Below are 18,092 nucleotides of genomic sequence, written 5' to 3'. Positions count from 1 at the left end.
CTAACCGTGGCGATACCAGAATTTAGAAAACACAAAACTTCAAAGGAAAATGCCGCAGTCATGCAATAAGAAGTTCCTTAAAGTCGGAATTTTCAATTTTACTCCAGTAAAAGAATATAATTATTTAATTTAAATATTATTAAGAATCTATATATTATTTACACATAATTATCATTTTATCATGTATGCGTATGATTGTAATCAAAAGATTAAGTCGAGCAATATTTCGGCTGCAGAATGTCATATTTCTCGATAGAAATCTAATGACCTACTATAACCCTTCGCGTCTCATAAGTTATTTTAGATTGCTTGATTTCATATCGGAACAATCTAACATACTGAATTTACGACACAATATTTCTGGTATAACATTTTTGTTGATCTTTTTCAGACTGCTGAACACAAAGAAGCATTGCATTTAAAAAGAGAAATGTATTTCTGGCTGTCGTACCTAAAGATAATGACAGAGTAAGATGACCCCTCGCGCAATTTAAACTTAAACTGAATTAAAATTGCCAAGTTTAAAGATTTGTAAAACAGGAATAAATGAAGTAAACTGATGCGACATGTGCAACCGCACGTGGACTTAACGTTTTGGATACGATGGTTGTATAATTTTCTGTAAAAATCATGGCCACTCCGTTGTATGATCCTAAACTATCAGGAACCAAATTCAAGAATTGGATTAAGGCTGGATTAGGTGTATTATTAACTAAAGAAGGTATTGAGCCTTTTGTTTATGATGAAATAGAACAGTTCCAGCAGAAATGTTTGAGTGACATTTGCAACAACAATGGACTACCTGCTGGTACCACCTGTTCTAGTTGTTGCACAGAAAATGTTATTGTTTGCCCCACGAATAGGATTTGTAATGCAAGACGTGGAAATTGTAACTTCCATAGAAATTCTGCCACGCAATATCTCCCGTCTGGCTGCCCTAACAAGATATGTCATAATTTTAAAAACGAGATCCAACGTTCACATCGATACTATGGTCCATCCTATAAAAACACTGATGCTACCCAGTGGTGTAGTAACCCATGGGAGGTTGCTAAATGTTTTATGCCACCAGACGGATACAAGGATGCGACGAAATCTGCAGACACAGATTTCAATGGGATCATCAGTGTTATCCTGAACTATGGAGCATTTCAGTCGAAAATTTCCAACAAGAACAATATCTTTGAACAGGTAACACTTCATGAGTTTGATAAGACTAAATTTCAGAACTATTTTTGTTCCTGTATTCAGAAGTCATTTGTGCGCGCATTATCCATCCGTTAGTCAGTAATTCCTACGGTCATTCTGGTATTAAGGTAGTTCTGCACGTTTGGATCGAACTTTTTTCTACAATGTAGAATTTGATTAAACTCCGATTTTTCAAACCTTCAGACTATACCTAGAAAATTCAGCAAATAAAAAGGATAGGGTCGTGTGCTTGATTTTTTGCTAGACTGATTTGAAAATTTCGGACCTCGCGCAAGTTTTCATAATGGGAGTCTATGGGAAAATAGCAACTTTCATAACATTTTCGCGAATAGAAAATTTTCCACAATGTAGATTTTAATGAAAATTCTCACAGTCGTAAATAAACATATGACCTATAATATAGTGAAATAAAATGTATAGGTCCGTGTGCTTATTTCTGAGATATTTGGCCATGATTAAAGTGAACCACCTATTTGAAGCTGATTTTAAGACATTATTTTAAATTATTTAACGTGTCAGATGTTTTAAGATCATATTTTAACTTTAGAAAGATAGAGACTGTTAAAAATTTAATAAATTTATTCACAGGTTGCCTTTATTCCATACACTGATTTTCATTTCCGTACGCCGAATCCAGGCTTTATCCTATGTTTTCCGGATAAATGACGTTACGCCATCACTTCCGGTTTATCAAACGTGCAGAACTACCTTAACCGGGTCGGTAACACTGCCATCAATGAAGCATAAATGCTCCTCATAATAAAATGATGTGTTCCTAAATACATGGCCTAGGCGCGAAGGTCAAGATCAAATATTTCGTCGTCTTTTTTAATCCAGTCAATTATTTGTCCATGCATAGATCGATAATTAAATTACGTGCTACATAAAACGCCATAAAAGGACTATAAATGTATGTTCTTTATTACGACCAAGGCCACAAACTCATAGCTCAAGGTCACACTTAAGGTAAAACGATCAAGATCTTTTGATTTTCAAATACGCAGCATAACCACTACCATTTCGCACTCTGTCTTAATTCCCAAAAGAAACTATAAAGATATTTTAAGGATTTACATTAATTTCCTTGAAATATGGAATGGAAAACCGAGCGTTAACGATTATTTACAATAGGCTTGTCACTTATCGTATTATCAAATTTTTAAGAAAAAAAAAACATTTTGCTGCAGTCTTCATAAAAACAACAAAAACACGACAGAAACATATAAAAATGCACCCTTTAAATAAATATTTGCGAGTTGAATTATTTTTATACATGTTTTATTTTGTTTCTGAACTTTTGTTTACAGGGTAGAGAGGTAGGCAAAGCAGTTCGACATTGCCCACAGTTAGAGATGGAAGATACAGATCTGCAACACTGTTTTAGTGTCTTACAGAATTTGCTGTCAGATCCTGCATATCTGTCTGCTAATACCGATGCACAGAATGCTAAAACGAAATTATTACAGGTTGGTGTTATTGTAGTTGTTTGGATTCCGAAGAACCTTTCAAAACTATAAGTTTCACTAGTAGTAGAATAGAAACAAAAGGACACAATCATTATTGCATCTTCATATGCGATGAGATGTAACGTAGCTGGTACACATGTTTTTTCTATCCGTCACAAAAAAGGGCACGCCCGCTTAGCTCAGCAGGTAGAGCTTTTGTCTACGGATAGTTGGATCGTGAGTTCGATCTTCGGGTAGGGAGAATGTTCTCCGTGACTATTTGATAAACGACATTGTGTCCGAAACCATTTGTCCTCCGCTTCTTATTCATGTGGAGAAGTTGGCAGTTACTTGCGGTTTGTACTGATACAGAGTCCAGAAACACTGTTGAACAACGGAGTTAAACCCAGAACAAACAAACAAAAAATTGTTCGAACTACTCTTCAAAAGCTAATTGTTTGATCTTCAGGAAGCCGTATAGACATGATGAGAACAGCGTAAGCATTATGCCAGCTGAGAGTACTTTTGCTTATCTTTAGATTTTTTTCTGGTGCATTGATTATTAATTTTAAAGACGATGCTAGATCAGTAATTGTGTTGACTGTACAATGCTGTATGTATGTATGCCTCTTACATGCAACATGATTGTGTACCAAGCATGCATGTACATTGGATAACTCTTCTAGCCAAAAAATTGGCCCTGCCCTAGGGGTTTTTTGATTGTACATCGGAAAATATTTCAGACATTTCTAAAAATCATCAGTTTGACATTTGAAATATGTAGCTCATATTACTCTGGTGAGCGATCCAGGGTCACCATGACGCTCTTGTTTGCTGTTGTTTTTAGTGCAACTTGTGAATTTATTAAACTGACAGGTTTTTCTTCAATTTGATTCCTTAAAGGCAGTGGGTTAATTCGTCACGAAACAGTTTTGGCAAGAGTAATAAAATGACTTTTGCTTATGTATCTTTCTGATATCAGATACATTTTCTACATCAAAATATGAGCATAAGAACATTTCCACCAAAGTATATCTTTGATTTATCGAAATATTAGCGAACGGAAACAAAGATGATGATACTATTCTCAAAAATATGCTTACAATATTTACTTTTTCTCCTGACTTTGAAGAAATATAAGCACTATTGTACTCTTTTTGGTGGGCGCCAAGATCACTCTGTGATCTCTTGTTTTTGTCGTTTGTTATAAAATGGATTTAACCCGTTAAAAGAGGAAACTTTGTTTCTCTCTAAATATTTAATTTTAAGTGAGTTATACGGGTTAAAATATGTATATTATATGACAATAAAATGCAGATTACGTTTGTTTAACTGTAAAGCAAATGTCAAAAATGTACATCGGGTATTATTTAATAGAATAACTAAAATGTAACAGTTTGTGAGTTGCTTTGTGTGGTTGATTAGCTTCAGATGGGCTATATGCATAGGAAACATGTAGAATCCGCCCTTGGGCGTAATTTCAGGACAAAATGTTTTTATACCCATACAAAACGAAGTTTGGAGGTGGAGGGTGGTGGTGGTGGAGCGGGGGTATATATAGGAGTGAGCTTGTCTGTCGGTCGGTCCGATGGTTTTATGGTTTCCGGATGATAACTCTTGAAAGACTTGACCGATTTAAATAACTTTTGTACACAGGCGTAACATCAGAAAATGCAAGTCAAGTTTGACTGTTGAGTCAGTAGGTCAAAGGTCAAGGTCATAGTGACCCTTAACAGTTAAACGGTTTCCGGATGATAACTTGAGAACGCTTTGACCTAGGATCATACATTTTGGTACACAGGAGTATCATCATAAAATGCAGGTCAAGATTGACTTTGGGTCAGTAGGTTAAAGGTTAAGGTCACAGTAACTCGGAACAGTTAAAAGATAACTTCAGAACGTTTGGGTCTAGGATCGTGATTTTTTGCACACAGGTGTATTATCATAAGATGCAGGTCATACTTTGAAGTTAGTAGATCAAAGGTCAAGGTCACAGTGACACTGAACAGATAAATTATTTCCGGATGATAACTTGGGAACGCTTATACCTAGGATCATACATTTTGTTACACAGGTGTATCATCATAAAATACAGGTCAAATTTGACATTGGGGTCAAAGGTCAAGGTCACAGTGACTCAGAACAGTTAAATGGTTTCAGGGAGATAACTTAAGAACGTGTGGGTCTAGGATCATGGTTTTTGTACACAGATGTATCATTATGAAGTGCAGGTCAAGTTCGACTTGAGATCAGTAGGTCAAAGGTCAAGGTCACATTGACTCGAAACAGTTAAACGGTTTGCGGATGATAACTTAAGAGCGCTTTGGTCTAGGATCATATTTTTATACAAGGGTGTAACATGATAAAATACAGGTGAAGTTTGACTTTAATGTTAGTAGGTCAAAGGTCAAGGTCACAATGACACAAAATAGTTAAACAGTTTCCAATTGATAACTTGAGAATGTTTTAGCCTACGATCATGAGAATTGATAGGGAGGTTGGCTATGACCAGCTGATGTCCCCTTTTGATTTTGCAGTTAAAGGGTTACAGGTCAATGACACAGTGACCGGAATATTTAAAACGAGTTTTGGATACTAATTTCAGACAACTTTGGAATAGGATAACAAAACTTATTAGGGAGGTAGGTCATGACCAACAGATGGCTCCTTTTAATTACGAGTTCCAAAGGTCAAAGGTCAGAGTGACCTGGAACATGAAAACTTTTCCGGAAAATAATTTGAGAACGTTTAGGCGAAGGATCACGAAACCTCATAGGAATGTTGATAATGACTAACAAATGACTTGTATTGATATTTAGGTTAGGAGTTCAAAGGTCAGGCAAGTTTGGCTTGACATTAGCATAGTCCTATGACAGTACCATAATATGGGGGTATAATTCGTCACTCTTGTGACAATTCTAGTTTTCTTTTGTTTTTATTATGCCCCCACTTTGGGGGGGGGGGCATATAGATTTGCTCTTGTCCGTCCGTCCGTCCGTCCTTCCGAAAATGTTGTGTCGCGCGTAGCTCTGAAAGTATTTGACGTAGAGTCACAAAACTTTACAGGAATGTTGGTCAGCATGTGCAGTTGTGCATATATATAGATCTTGGGTTTTGCTTTCGGATTCATTCAGTCATGTAGGAGTTATGGCCCCTGACTATGTAAAAAATTGGTCATTTTAATGTTGTGTCGCGCATATCACCAAAAGTATTTGACCTAGAGTCACCAAAGTTTACAGGAATGTTGGTCAGCATGTGCAGTTATGCACCTGGGGTTTCGCATCCGGATTCATCTAGTCTTGTAAGAGTTATGGCCCCTGACTTAGTAAAAATTTAGTCATTTTAATGTTGTGTCGCGCATAGCTCCAAAAGTATTTGACCTAGAATCACCAAAGTTTACAAGAAGGTTGGTCAGCATATGCAGTTGTGCACCTGGGGTTTCGCATCCGGATTCATTCGGTCGTGTAGGAGTTATGGCCCCTGACTTAGTAAAAAATTAGTCATTTTAAAGTTGTGTCGCGCATAGCTCCAAAAGTATTTGACCTAGAATCACCAAAGTTTACAAGAAGGTTGGTCAGCATATGCAGTTGTGCACCTGGGGTTTCGCATCCGGATTCATTCAGTCGTGTAGGAGTTATAGCCACTGACTTAGTAAAAAATTAGTCATTTTAATGTTGTGTCGTGCGTAGCTCCAAAAGTATTTGACCTAGAGTCACCAAAGTTTACAGGAATGTTGGTCAGCATGTGCAATTGTGCACCTGGGGTTTCGCATCCGGATTCATTTAACATTGTAGGAGTTCTGGCCCCTGACCTGGGAAAAAAATTGTCATTTTAATGTCATGTAGTGGGGGCATCTGTGTCCTATGAACACATTTCTAGTTTATTGATGTATTTATTTATTTATTTATTTATTTAAAAAGAGATGATTAGCGACTGGCGATAGTTTGGTGTGGAATAACAGTGAAACATTTACAATTTCATACACCACACATCATATAGCGTGTTTCGCACGTAGTGTTGTCAAACATTATTATAATAGAGCAACAGAGAACCTTGGGTGTTAGCTCACAAAGTGCTCAGGGTCCGTACGTACGTCCACATTTTTCTTTAAAAAATAACACGAAATTTCACAGGTCTGGGATGATCCTTGGATGGTATTCTTCATAACTGTGTCAAAGACTTTAATTCGATGCAGAACTGTGGTTGCCATGACAATCGGAAGGAATGTCATTAGATCTTTTTTCTCCAAAATCACAGATCAAATGACTGATATTTGCAACTTAGTGTCATACAGTGGTTCTCTACCAAGCTGTTCAGATTATCTCTCTAGTGTCCAATATGGTTCCGCTCAGGAGGTCACATGCTTTATATAGACTAATAATTTATAAGAAAAACTTCGAAAATCTTCTTGTCCAAAACCACTGAGACTAGGACATTGATTTTTGGTATGTGACATCATCTAGAGGTTCTCTACACAGAATGTTCAAATTGTTCCCCTAGTGTCAAATATGGTCCCGCCCTGTGATCATATGGTGTTTGAAAGAATGCGCTTGTTTGTATATGACGTTTACCTTGAAAATCTTGTACAAAACCACATGACCTGTGTAAAGAAGAATTGTGTGGGTAGTCTTTAAAAAAAAACTTTAAAAATATATATTCTTTCAAGCCATATGGCCCAGAGCTTAGATAATATTTGTCAAGGGGCCTCTTACTCTACATTTACTTATACAGGTACAATTTATTATCAGCATGTGAGGGGACCTCCGTGGCCGAGTGGTTAAGGTCGCTGACTTCAAATCACTTGTCCCTTATCGATATGGGTTCGAGCCTCACTCGGGGCGTTGAATTCTTCGTGTGAGGAAGCAACCCAGCTGGCTAACGGAAGGTCGGTGGTTCTACCCAGGTGCCCGCTCGTGATGAAATTATGCACGGAGGGGCACCTGGGGTCTTCATCCACCATTAAAGCTGGAAAGTCGCCATATGACCTATTATGTGTCGGAGCGACGTTAAATCCAAAAACAACAAAAAAATCAAGATGTGAAGTTATTTACCCAAACCCGGTCACCCCAACCACCTTGATCACCCTGTATAGCTCCCCACCACCAGTTTTTTCTGTGTTTTTTTTTTAAAACCTTTAATAAATATTTATCGGCATGCTAAGGTTTACTCTACACCATCTTCTGTCCTCTAGCCAGTCGACCGCACCTTCCCGATCATGCACTCCCTCAACCAAACATTTATTTTTCATTCCTTTTCCCGATATATTTCGTTGCCACTTGAAGCATATTATAGTCGTCTTTCAGAATTGCACACCCTTAAAACTATTTCAGCTCTGAAGCTCATGTATGCGATTACGAGCCATATAGTCCTTTTGTTAGAGTCAAACTTCTAATTTCTTGCATATCAGACTGGCGTTTCCGGTTATTTTACCCATGCCGGCAAAACCCATCTGGCACCCCGATGCCAGATGACTCTCGTGCTGTTAATGACAACTACCGGTTCATACACTAATAATATATTGTTTATGTAAAATACGAAAAAAGCAGGTACCTTGATAGTTTCTCTCCATTCCTTATAGTATATTTCTCGATTCAAAATACGTTTGTTTACCATAAAAACATAACGTTACGCTACAAACGACAAAACTAAAGTGGAACTTTGTTATTGTGCGTATCGTCACTTCTGCTTACGGACGTTAATTTCCCGCACTTTGTGTTCATTCTCCACTATAAGAAAGAGTGCTAAAACGAAACTATTTCTACCTTTTGTAAAATACGGTATGCAAGAAAAACGTCTGCCAGAATAAAATGCTAACATGTATACGATATGCAAGAAAAAATATCAGTCATGTGTTTACGAATCAGACAGAAATATCCGTCAAGCGGCAAGCCTCATTACCGCCCAATGCGCAGGTGCCCTCGGGACGGATATTTCTATCCGATTCGTAAACACATGACAGATATTATTAATCCCGTCGAGTTTGCTTTATTTGAATATGACAGGACTTGCGTCTGTCACTAGCAAATTGTATTTCTGTTATTGACAGAAATTGTATATCTATTCATCATCCTATATAAATGAAGTAGTATTGGGAATCATACGCTTTTCTAAAGAAAATCTCCATCCTAGTGGTTTGCATTATTTATGTTTATATGTACATGTAGTTACAAATACTTAAAATAAATTTTCAAACATTTTATCATACACTATATATTTTTACATAGCGTATTGTTATAAATATTTATCTGCAAATGTATCTATCAAAAACTGTAATAAAGTTAAATAAAAATCACCATCTTTCGATATCTGGCTACAATCTTTTTTGAATATATTTTAGCTTCAAAATGATACCCTAGTCATTGGTAAAGACGATGTCCGGAAAGTGCTTGATGATATTGGTAAAGCAGTTCAAGATGAAATAAGGACTGCAAAAGAAGATTACATGAAGAATGCTAAAATGAAAACGTTACAAATTATTAAACTCACAAAAACATTTGTCAGTACAATTGACAAACATGGGAAAGCGTCAATATCTCAGTTAGAGAAAGCCTACAACTCTGCAATGGATGAAATAGAAAAGCAAGCAAAGAAATCGATTGAAGACGTCCAGGCTGAAGGAAAAAAACAAAAAGAAGATATAATTGCAGAAGGACATACTGTGAAGAGACAGTTAGTAGATGTGGCTGATCAAGAAGTAAAAAGGTTGAAAACAGAGGCCACGGCTGGAATTAATACGATGGAAGCGGAAGCCAATACTCAGGTGAAAACAATAGCATCAGAAGGAGAAAAACAAAAAGAAGATATAGTTGCAGAAGGACATACTGTTAAGGGAAAGTTAGTAGATGTGGCTGATCAAGAAGTAATAAGGTTGAAAACAGAGGCCACTGCTGGAATTAATACGATGGAAGCGGAAGCCAATACTCAGGTGAAAACAATAGCATCAGAAGGTGAAAAACAAAAAGAAGATATAGTTGCAGAAGGACATACTGTTAAGGGAAAGTTAGTAGATGTGGCTGATCAAGAAGTTAAAAGGTTGAAAACAGAGGCCACTGCTGGAATTAATACGATGGAAGCGGAAGCCAATACTCATGCGAAAGCAATTGCATCAAAAGCTGGTGAAGTTGCAGAACAAATAGCTGGAGCCAGAGATGAAGTATTAGAGCAGATTGAGAAGACAAAAACAGAAAGCAAAGAAGATATATACAACAAATTGAAGAATGGTAAGTGTATTTTCTCTGTATAATTTATTACCTCTCATAAACAAGTTAAATCAAACCTAGTCTGCTATTCTACCTTTTTGTTGCATTCTTTGCTTCTGTGGCAACGTTAAATGTCGCAACGCCGCTAAATGTCGCAACCACCGTTAAATGTCGCAAGGTTGACGTTAAATGTCGCAACCACCGCTAAATGTCGCAAAATCGTCTGCCGCTAAATGTCGCACCTTTAACGTTAAATGTCGCAAAAATTTGCCCCCCTTTATATGTCGCAACACCAACGCTAAATGTCGCACTTCCAATTTGACACTATGATTATCAATTCTTTGTGTATATTTACTTTTTTGAGGGAAGAAAAATTAACAGGTTCATGTAATACAAATATAGTGTTGTTTGTTTGTGAGGGTTGGGTATGGGTGGGGAACGGGGTGAATAACGACACAGAAATCGAAGACACAACATTATGGACAGAATGGCTAAAATGCAGTTTTAGCCGTTTTTAAATGCAAATGGAACACGGCTACTAAACGCTAGCGCCACCACCAAATTGTGGTGATAAGGAAAAGAGCTATCGACATTTCCGTGGTGCAGCTATCGCCCATTTCTACTTGTAAACACTTGAGTAAATTTTATATTTTATCTTATATTTTCATTGATAGAACTTTTTTCGAAAATCGGAAAATGTAGTTCCGTGTAACAACACTTTTACTACAGATTGGCAGTGATTTCATTAAAATAATATGCAAATTGTGGTGTCAGGAGCTTTTCTCCCGAATCTTACAGTGGCGCATTTTCATATCGGCCAGTATTCCGATGAATAGACACACTGTAAGAACATACCTGCGCATGCAAATGGTGTAGAAATAATAAATAATTATATACGCACACACCATGAATAATAGAATCTCGGGTTAGAAGAAATATACCAGGATTTTTAAAAGTGGTGGCGTTATAACTCTTGTGATGGCGCTATACAGTAGTGGTGGCGCTGTTACGGCATTCAATAATACGAACTGCTGGCGCATCCGGAACAAAACAAACACCAACATTCTCTAACTGATAATTATCCTGCAATGAATTATGTTATTAAAGAAAGAAAAACACGATCATAGTTTACTTACCTTTATGAAACATTCTCTATCCAAGAAAAAAAAGAACAAAATACTCATAGACCCTTGGGACTCTTGTAGTCAAAGTAAATATTTTCCTTTGTTTAAAATGTTAATGTAGGATTATTTCTAACTTTTAAATATTCTACTTTAATACAAACGTAAGCCCGCCCGCTTAACTCAGTAGGTAGAGCGTTGGTCTACGGATCGCGAGACCGCAAGTTCGACCCAAATGTTCTCCGTGACGATTTGATAAAAGACATTGTGTCTGAAATCATTCGTCCTCCACCTCTGATAGTTCATGTGGGGAAGTTGGCAGTTAACGTTACTTGCGGAGAACAGACTTTTACTGGTACAGAATCCAGGAACACTGGTTACGTTAACTGCCCGCCGTTACATCGTGACTGAAATATTGTTGAAAAACGACCTTTAATCCAAAACAATCAAAATAAATACAAACGTAAGTGTACTTTAAATTCAGGTCAAGAAAAATAGTAGCAATACTTTTATTTCAAACAAAGATTTGTGTCCGGGAAACAATTTGAAGATAGTGTAGAATGTATTTGTTGTATTAAGATTCTGAAACTACTCTCCTTTGTTTTATACGTCGTTTGCATGTCACTGTAAACAAAATAGCTTTCTAAAAAGTGACTACAGTACATTTTCAATTCCAATCGATTAAATATGATTAATCAATAGAGCTTAGATGTACAATCTGAATCCATATACATGTAGATTATTTTGCGATCATGTAGAGGTTACTACATGTATTTTGTGGAGTAACGTAATTTGGGTGTAGTGTGGGATAGGTTGATAAGATCGATTATTGTAGAAATTTCCGGGGCTTGCAGACAGACATGTTCATATATTTAAATTGAATATATTAGTCACTAATAATATACAACAGCGCCACCACTACTGTATAACGCCACCACTTGAGTGATAGCGCCACCACTTTCAAAAATACTCGTGTTTTAACTTTTTACTGTATTTTTCGTAATTGTTTGATGTATGGGAATACGTGTAATTCATTTCTACACCATTTGCATGCGCAGGTATGTTCTTACAGTGTGTCTATTCATCGGAATACTGTTCGAATACTGGCCGATATGAAAATATGCCACTGTCAATTTGGGAGAAAAGCTCCTGGCGCCACAATTTGCATAATATTTCAATGAAATTACAGTCAACATGTAGTAAAAGTGTTGTTACACGGAACTACATTCTCCGATTTTCGAAAAAAGTTCTATCAATGAAAATATAAGATAAAATATAAAATTTACTCAAGTGTTTACAAGTAGAAATGGGCGATAGCTGCACCACGGAAATGTCGATAGCTCTTTTCCTTATCACCACAATTTGGTGGTGGCGCTAGCGTTTAGTAACCGTGTGGAAGCAAGATGCCATTGAATTACTTTAAATATTTTTGTATCATCATTTTTTTTGTTTGTTATAATTTCACGTCGTAACAGTGATAAAATTTGTTTCAGAGGAGAAACAGTATTAAATGTCCTTTAAAGTTTAGCGAAAAACGTGTTTTTGCTTGCATTTCATATACTAGTACTATGGCTGATTTCAAATGAAATTGGAAGCAAGAAGAAATAGTGTTACATTGATAAAAATACACCAGTGGAAAGATAAGAAAATGAATTTTATGGTGGGAACAGTGATAAAATTAGATATATAAACTGAAAATAAGAATGGTCGAAACAAAATTTAATCCTTCTATATTTCAATGTAAATCATAGGTCTGTCTCTGCGGCGGCTGTTCTCGCACCCCGCTGCGGATGGCTTCATAAGACGCCTAAGAATAAAAAGTTGGGTGTGACACACATCACCAAGATAATTAATAGAAAATATAAATATTTACATTTTTGAAGGGGGGGGGGGGGGTATGTGTGGGTAGGCGGAAAAGTAAGATAATGAGGGGAATGAGACTAAACCAAACAATTTTAACACAGACTTCGTGTCGCGTAGTTGAACATCCTGTTGTGTAACAGGCCTGGATTGTTGCCCGAGCCGATCCCCCCCCCCCACCCAAACCCCACCCTTGTTGGCTTACTATTGACTTATATTCATCAAAGTTGCACCAAACTATTTTGGAAATAATATTTTCTCAAAATGTAGACCCAAAACGCCCCTGAGGCGTTTATACTTATATTTCAAAATTCACCAGGGGGAAGAACCGTTGACCCCTTAAAATGGGGTGTGTGTGGAGGTGGGGGTGGGTGGGGGGGGATGAGTACCCCTCCAGTACCTTAAAATTAAGAAGAAAAAAAATGCACCAGAGGCAACCATTTTATACATATTTTTCAAACTTTCCCGGGGAGAGACCCCGAACCCTCGAAAATGACAGGGATAACCCCTCCCATACATCGAAATTTTGAACAAAAAATGCAATTAAAGTCCAGCATTCCATACTTTTTATCAAAATTGTCAATGGGAAAAGACCCTAACCACCTAAAATAAGGGGAGTGCCCCTCTAGTACGTACCTAAAAAATAGACAAAAATGCACCACAGGCAAACATTTCATACCTGTATATAAGAACTGTCCCACAAATACGGACAGAGGAACCCCATACCTACCGCACGTCGCCGGTGACGCTTTTGTTTAAAACTGGTGCCCCCCCCCCCTCCCCCACCCCCACTCCCATCCTCCATCAACAATTTCTGGCCCCCTGCCTGTTGTGTAACGAAATTCAGGTCGACTAAAGACATGCCATACAACGCGCGACAATACGGAGCGCGAGCTGAATGTCTCATGAGCTAAACAGGACTCCATAGAATTACATAGTTTAGACCTGAAATAAACTAGTACTGTGGCGAGTACCACGTTAGTGCTTAAACCTTTAGATATGAAATATATAACGTATGTATGGTGCGGAACCACTGAAAAGCAAACGTGCAGATTAGACTGAAAGGTCAATTCAGCCCTTCCCAAATCAAGCATGCATTACCCAGTCTTATCTCTAAATTGTGAAGACTGTTTAACTTACCTTATTATGATGTGCGACATTTAGCGTTGGTGTTGCGACATATAAAGGTGGGCAAATTTTTGCGACATTTAACGTTAAAGGTGCGACATTTAGCGGCAGACGATTTTGCGACATTTAGCGGTGGTTGCGACATTTAACGTCAACCTTGTGACATTTAACGGTGGTTGCGACATTTAGCGGCGTTGCGACATCTAACGTTGCCACAGCTTCCAAGGGATCGTTTGAAAGATTTGATTATACAACATTTTGTGAGCAACCGGCTGTCTGATTTGTATGCGCCCCTCTCTGAAAACCGAATTAAATCCTGATATAATCATAAAGTACCGGTCTTATTTGAACGTGTAAGCATGTTAAAAACATGAAAATTCGTTGATCTTCACCAGTGTGCAGAAAATAAGAAAAAAATATCCGATTAGTCAAAAGCTTCTCCACCAGGTAAAAAAGAAGTAATTATAAAGTTGTTATAAAGAGAATAATAATGAAAATGACTGTAAACAATAAATGGCCCTAACCATTCTAGCACATAGTGTTCCAGTACAATAACACTACAAACTGACTTATCGGAAAATTAAGGAACATAACAGCGAGCAATTTGTTGTTATGAATGCATGAAAATAAATATTCGTAATACCGTTAATAATGTAAACAGAGAAAACAGTAAACTGTATAAAATGTGTAAACTACATTGAATCATTCCTATTCTTAAATGCAATGTAAGGGGAATAATCTGTTTGGTTGAATTTATTTTGAATAGTAATTATAGCTTCCCCTTTTGCACCACTGGTCATGAAGGTACTTCAGTGGCAGGGTCCAGTTTCGCATTTGGCCCGGGTACGTTTTTAAATAAAATAGACAGATGCAATTTAAAGGCAATATACTTGAATCGATTTTCCTAGCTCCGTGTAGACGGCCGGGTCTAAAGTCTTACCTGAGGTAACGGAATTCAGACGAAATGGAAACGGTCATTCATCCATCCAGATTCAGCTCAAAATAGCGGAAAACGTAAACGGTTATGAGACACTTTTCTTCCCATCATTATTTTCGTCTGGCCACATGCTTTAAAAATATGCATGTGTTTTAGGTCAGTCATTTGCAGATAATACGGTACAGGTCGCACAAGGTGTGCATTTTGGGCCATTTTTGCCTCAAAATTTAGTGTCCTGAAACCTGCGTTTTACTCGTTTTTATCACAGAAGAAACAGAATCGGCAGGCTGAAAGTGTCACACAATAAAGTGCTAAGTCTATGCAATACATTCGCTCAACACTTGCTTCGAATTTATCAAAATTGGATTTTTCATGATTTCTTGTATCAGCGCAGATTTGTGGAATTTTCAAATTAACTGTCCCTTGCCCCCATTCTACAATTGAACGGAAATGAAAATTATTTTACAAACCAGAGACATACGGTAAGTAAATTTATTACCTAAACGGTACTGTCTGTCTAAAGTTAAAATATTCTAAAGTTAAATAATTCCAAAAAAAGTTGTCTTTAAATGCTCAAGTTTCTTAAATTATGGGTAAATATTTCAAAAATAAGTACACTGTCCTATACATTTTATTTAACCATATTAAAGGTCATAAGTTTAATTACGACTTTCCCACATTAATGAAAAAATCTGTGCGTAAAACTGATATAAAAATTCAGATTGTCCTGTAGACCCTTATTATGAAAACTTATTGCGATCATTTTTCAGATCAGTGTTGCAAAATATCGGCCACACGACCCTATCTCATCTATTTGCATAAATTTTTTTAAGTACAACTTGATTTTTTAGCAAGGGTTTATCTGCAATAAAACATTGTAGCGTTAAAATCATGTCTTTGTTTTACCATAAAACTTGTAATTCTGAGCATTTTTACCTAAGACATTTTTACCTAAGACATTTTCAAACAGCCATTTTTGCCAAATCTTTCTAGAATTTAAAGTTTTGCGGGTTAAATGTAAGCCTACATACACGCCATACACTGTAACAGAATGTGTGAAAATAGATGACAGACTAGGGGTATTTATACATTTTGGCTGAGTACAAGGAAACATTACAAAAATGTTGACAGTTTGATTTGTAATTATTCCTACTTTTCTGATTCAGGTGATAAGATGGTACTTATATACTAGCACTATACTCTAAAATTGTTAACATAGTGATATTTTGAAATATTTAAGGCACGCAGTTTCAGCTTTTTATCTGTTCTACATTATCCATGAAAATGATAGATCTAATTGCAAGAAGAATTATTTTTCCATAAAAAATTCAGATGATTGTTACTTTTGTTCGATATTGTTTAAACAAATGCAAATAAAACAACGTATTAGATACATAAAAGATAAAAAAAAATTGAAGCTACATTAAACACGAAAGATAAATTTATTCTTCTAGGAAGTCACGATAAATGCAAGATAAGCTCAGGACGGCCAGCAATGTATGTTTTTGACGACAACGTTAGTGACGTCATACAACTTTCAGTTTTTCCTGGAAGGAAAGGAAATGAATGTAAACAGGCATATCTTGCAACGAATGTCGCATTTGGATTAGTATATAGGCAAGGATCACTCCGTCTAAATTTATAAGCGTGATTCTGTTTTAAATAAAAAGTAAATTTTTAACTTACTTGAACGGATTGAAAATACCTCGGCTTTAGCGTGACATGTCAGCTTTTCATTTACGAAAAATATTTGAACTCGAAATAAACACAAATCCTGCAGGAGTCCGTAATGGAGCAAGGGTAAATCTATATGAAGACAAATTCCAACACGGTGTTTCTTCCCCTTACCGGTACAGTTAAACTGCTACGCGGAGGTAGATATGGAGATTTTTGGAACTTCGTCAAATCGTTGAAAAGGTGCTTTTTGACCATTGTTGTCAGAAAGTGTTTTTGGGCCAAGTGTTACGTGTTAAACATATCAACAGTTTGCAATAAAAACGCATGCTGCGACAAAATTGTCATAACATTTCGACATTTTTTTTATCGCACTGTAGAAATAATTTTACAATTGTCAAATAAAATTGTGTGTGCAGTTTGGTTGTTTAAAGAGTTGTCGACAAAATTTATTTCGAGATAGATATGTTAATACAGAAGCAAAATAATTATCTTAATCTGCGAAATGAATAACAAAACATGTTGCAATTCAAAAACGTCTTTAAGAAAAGTCATTGTCTGTTTTCAATGGAACTGAAATCAATGCATCGAAATTTTTTTATTTTCTTCAGCATCCTACAGAGGGAGTAACTACAATATAGATAGAATTTTAGACTAATTTGCACTACCTTTACAAAGAGAAACTAAATAATAAAAGTCATTTTTTACCCCTCTTCGAAGAAGGAGAGGTATATTATTTTGCAAATGTCGGTCGGTCGGTCGGTCGGTCCGCCTGTCTGCCGGCCGGTCGGTCCGTCGGTCGGTCGGTATGTAGACCAATCCGTTTCCGGATGATAACTCAAGAATGATTGGACATAGGATCATGAAAGTTGATAGGTAGGATGTTCATCACCAGCAGATGACCTCTATTGATTTTGAGATATGTATGTCAAAGGCCAAGGTCACAGTGACCCTGAACAGTTAAACGGCTTCTGGATGATAACTCAAGAACTCTTGGGCCTAGGATCATGAAGGTTGATAAGGAGGCTGGTCATAACCAGCAGATGACCTCTTTTGATTTTGAGGTTAGTATGTTAAAGGTCAAGATCAAAGTGATCTTGAACAGTTAAACGGTTTGTTGAAATTTCACATAACTAGGTTTTCAGCGATTGTTTATTTTTATTTCTTTACAAATGGCATTCATTTTCAAAGGGGGACAACTTTTTCAGAATATTTTCAGTACGGGACAGTACGGAAGAACATGTAATGGTCAGGTAAAATATTGGTAACGATGTTGTTCGTTTATAAAATATTTCTGTGTTTTGGTGATATACTCCTAAACCTTAAAAGCTTTTGATATAGTTGAAATACCCCATGGATATGGTGTCCACTTTATATACGCCTTTTTGAAAAACGGCACGTATTATGGGAACGCTCCTTAGGAGCGCTTTAGCGGGCGGGCGGTGACGACGGATGTTGTCCGAAGCATATCTTCTTCATGCATACATGGATTTGGATGAATCTTGGCACAATTGTTCAC

General features: G+C 36.8%; 1 protein-coding gene across 1 annotated transcript in view; it reads left to right on the top strand.

Annotated features, from left to right (window-relative positions):
• The first annotated feature begins 395 nt into the window (after positions 1-395).
• Positions 396-18,092, top strand: part of LOC123540065 (uncharacterized) — a 42,489-nt gene continuing 24,792 nt past the window's right edge. Inside the window, exons 1-3 of the mRNA XM_053527465.1 lie at positions 396-1,191; positions 2,517-2,675; positions 8,992-9,874. Of these exons, the coding sequence (XP_053383440.1) occupies positions 631-1,191; positions 2,517-2,675; positions 8,992-9,874 (1,603 nt within the window). The 5' untranslated portion in view covers positions 396-630. The remainder of the gene's footprint in view (positions 1,192-2,516; positions 2,676-8,991; positions 9,875-18,092) is intronic.

The sequence above is a fragment of the Mercenaria mercenaria genome, chromosome 16, assembly GCF_021730395.1.
Source record: "Mercenaria mercenaria strain notata chromosome 16, MADL_Memer_1, whole genome shotgun sequence".
Taxonomy (NCBI): domain Eukaryota; kingdom Metazoa; phylum Mollusca; class Bivalvia; order Venerida; family Veneridae; genus Mercenaria; species Mercenaria mercenaria.
This window is presented reverse-complemented; position numbering and strand designations above follow the sequence as displayed.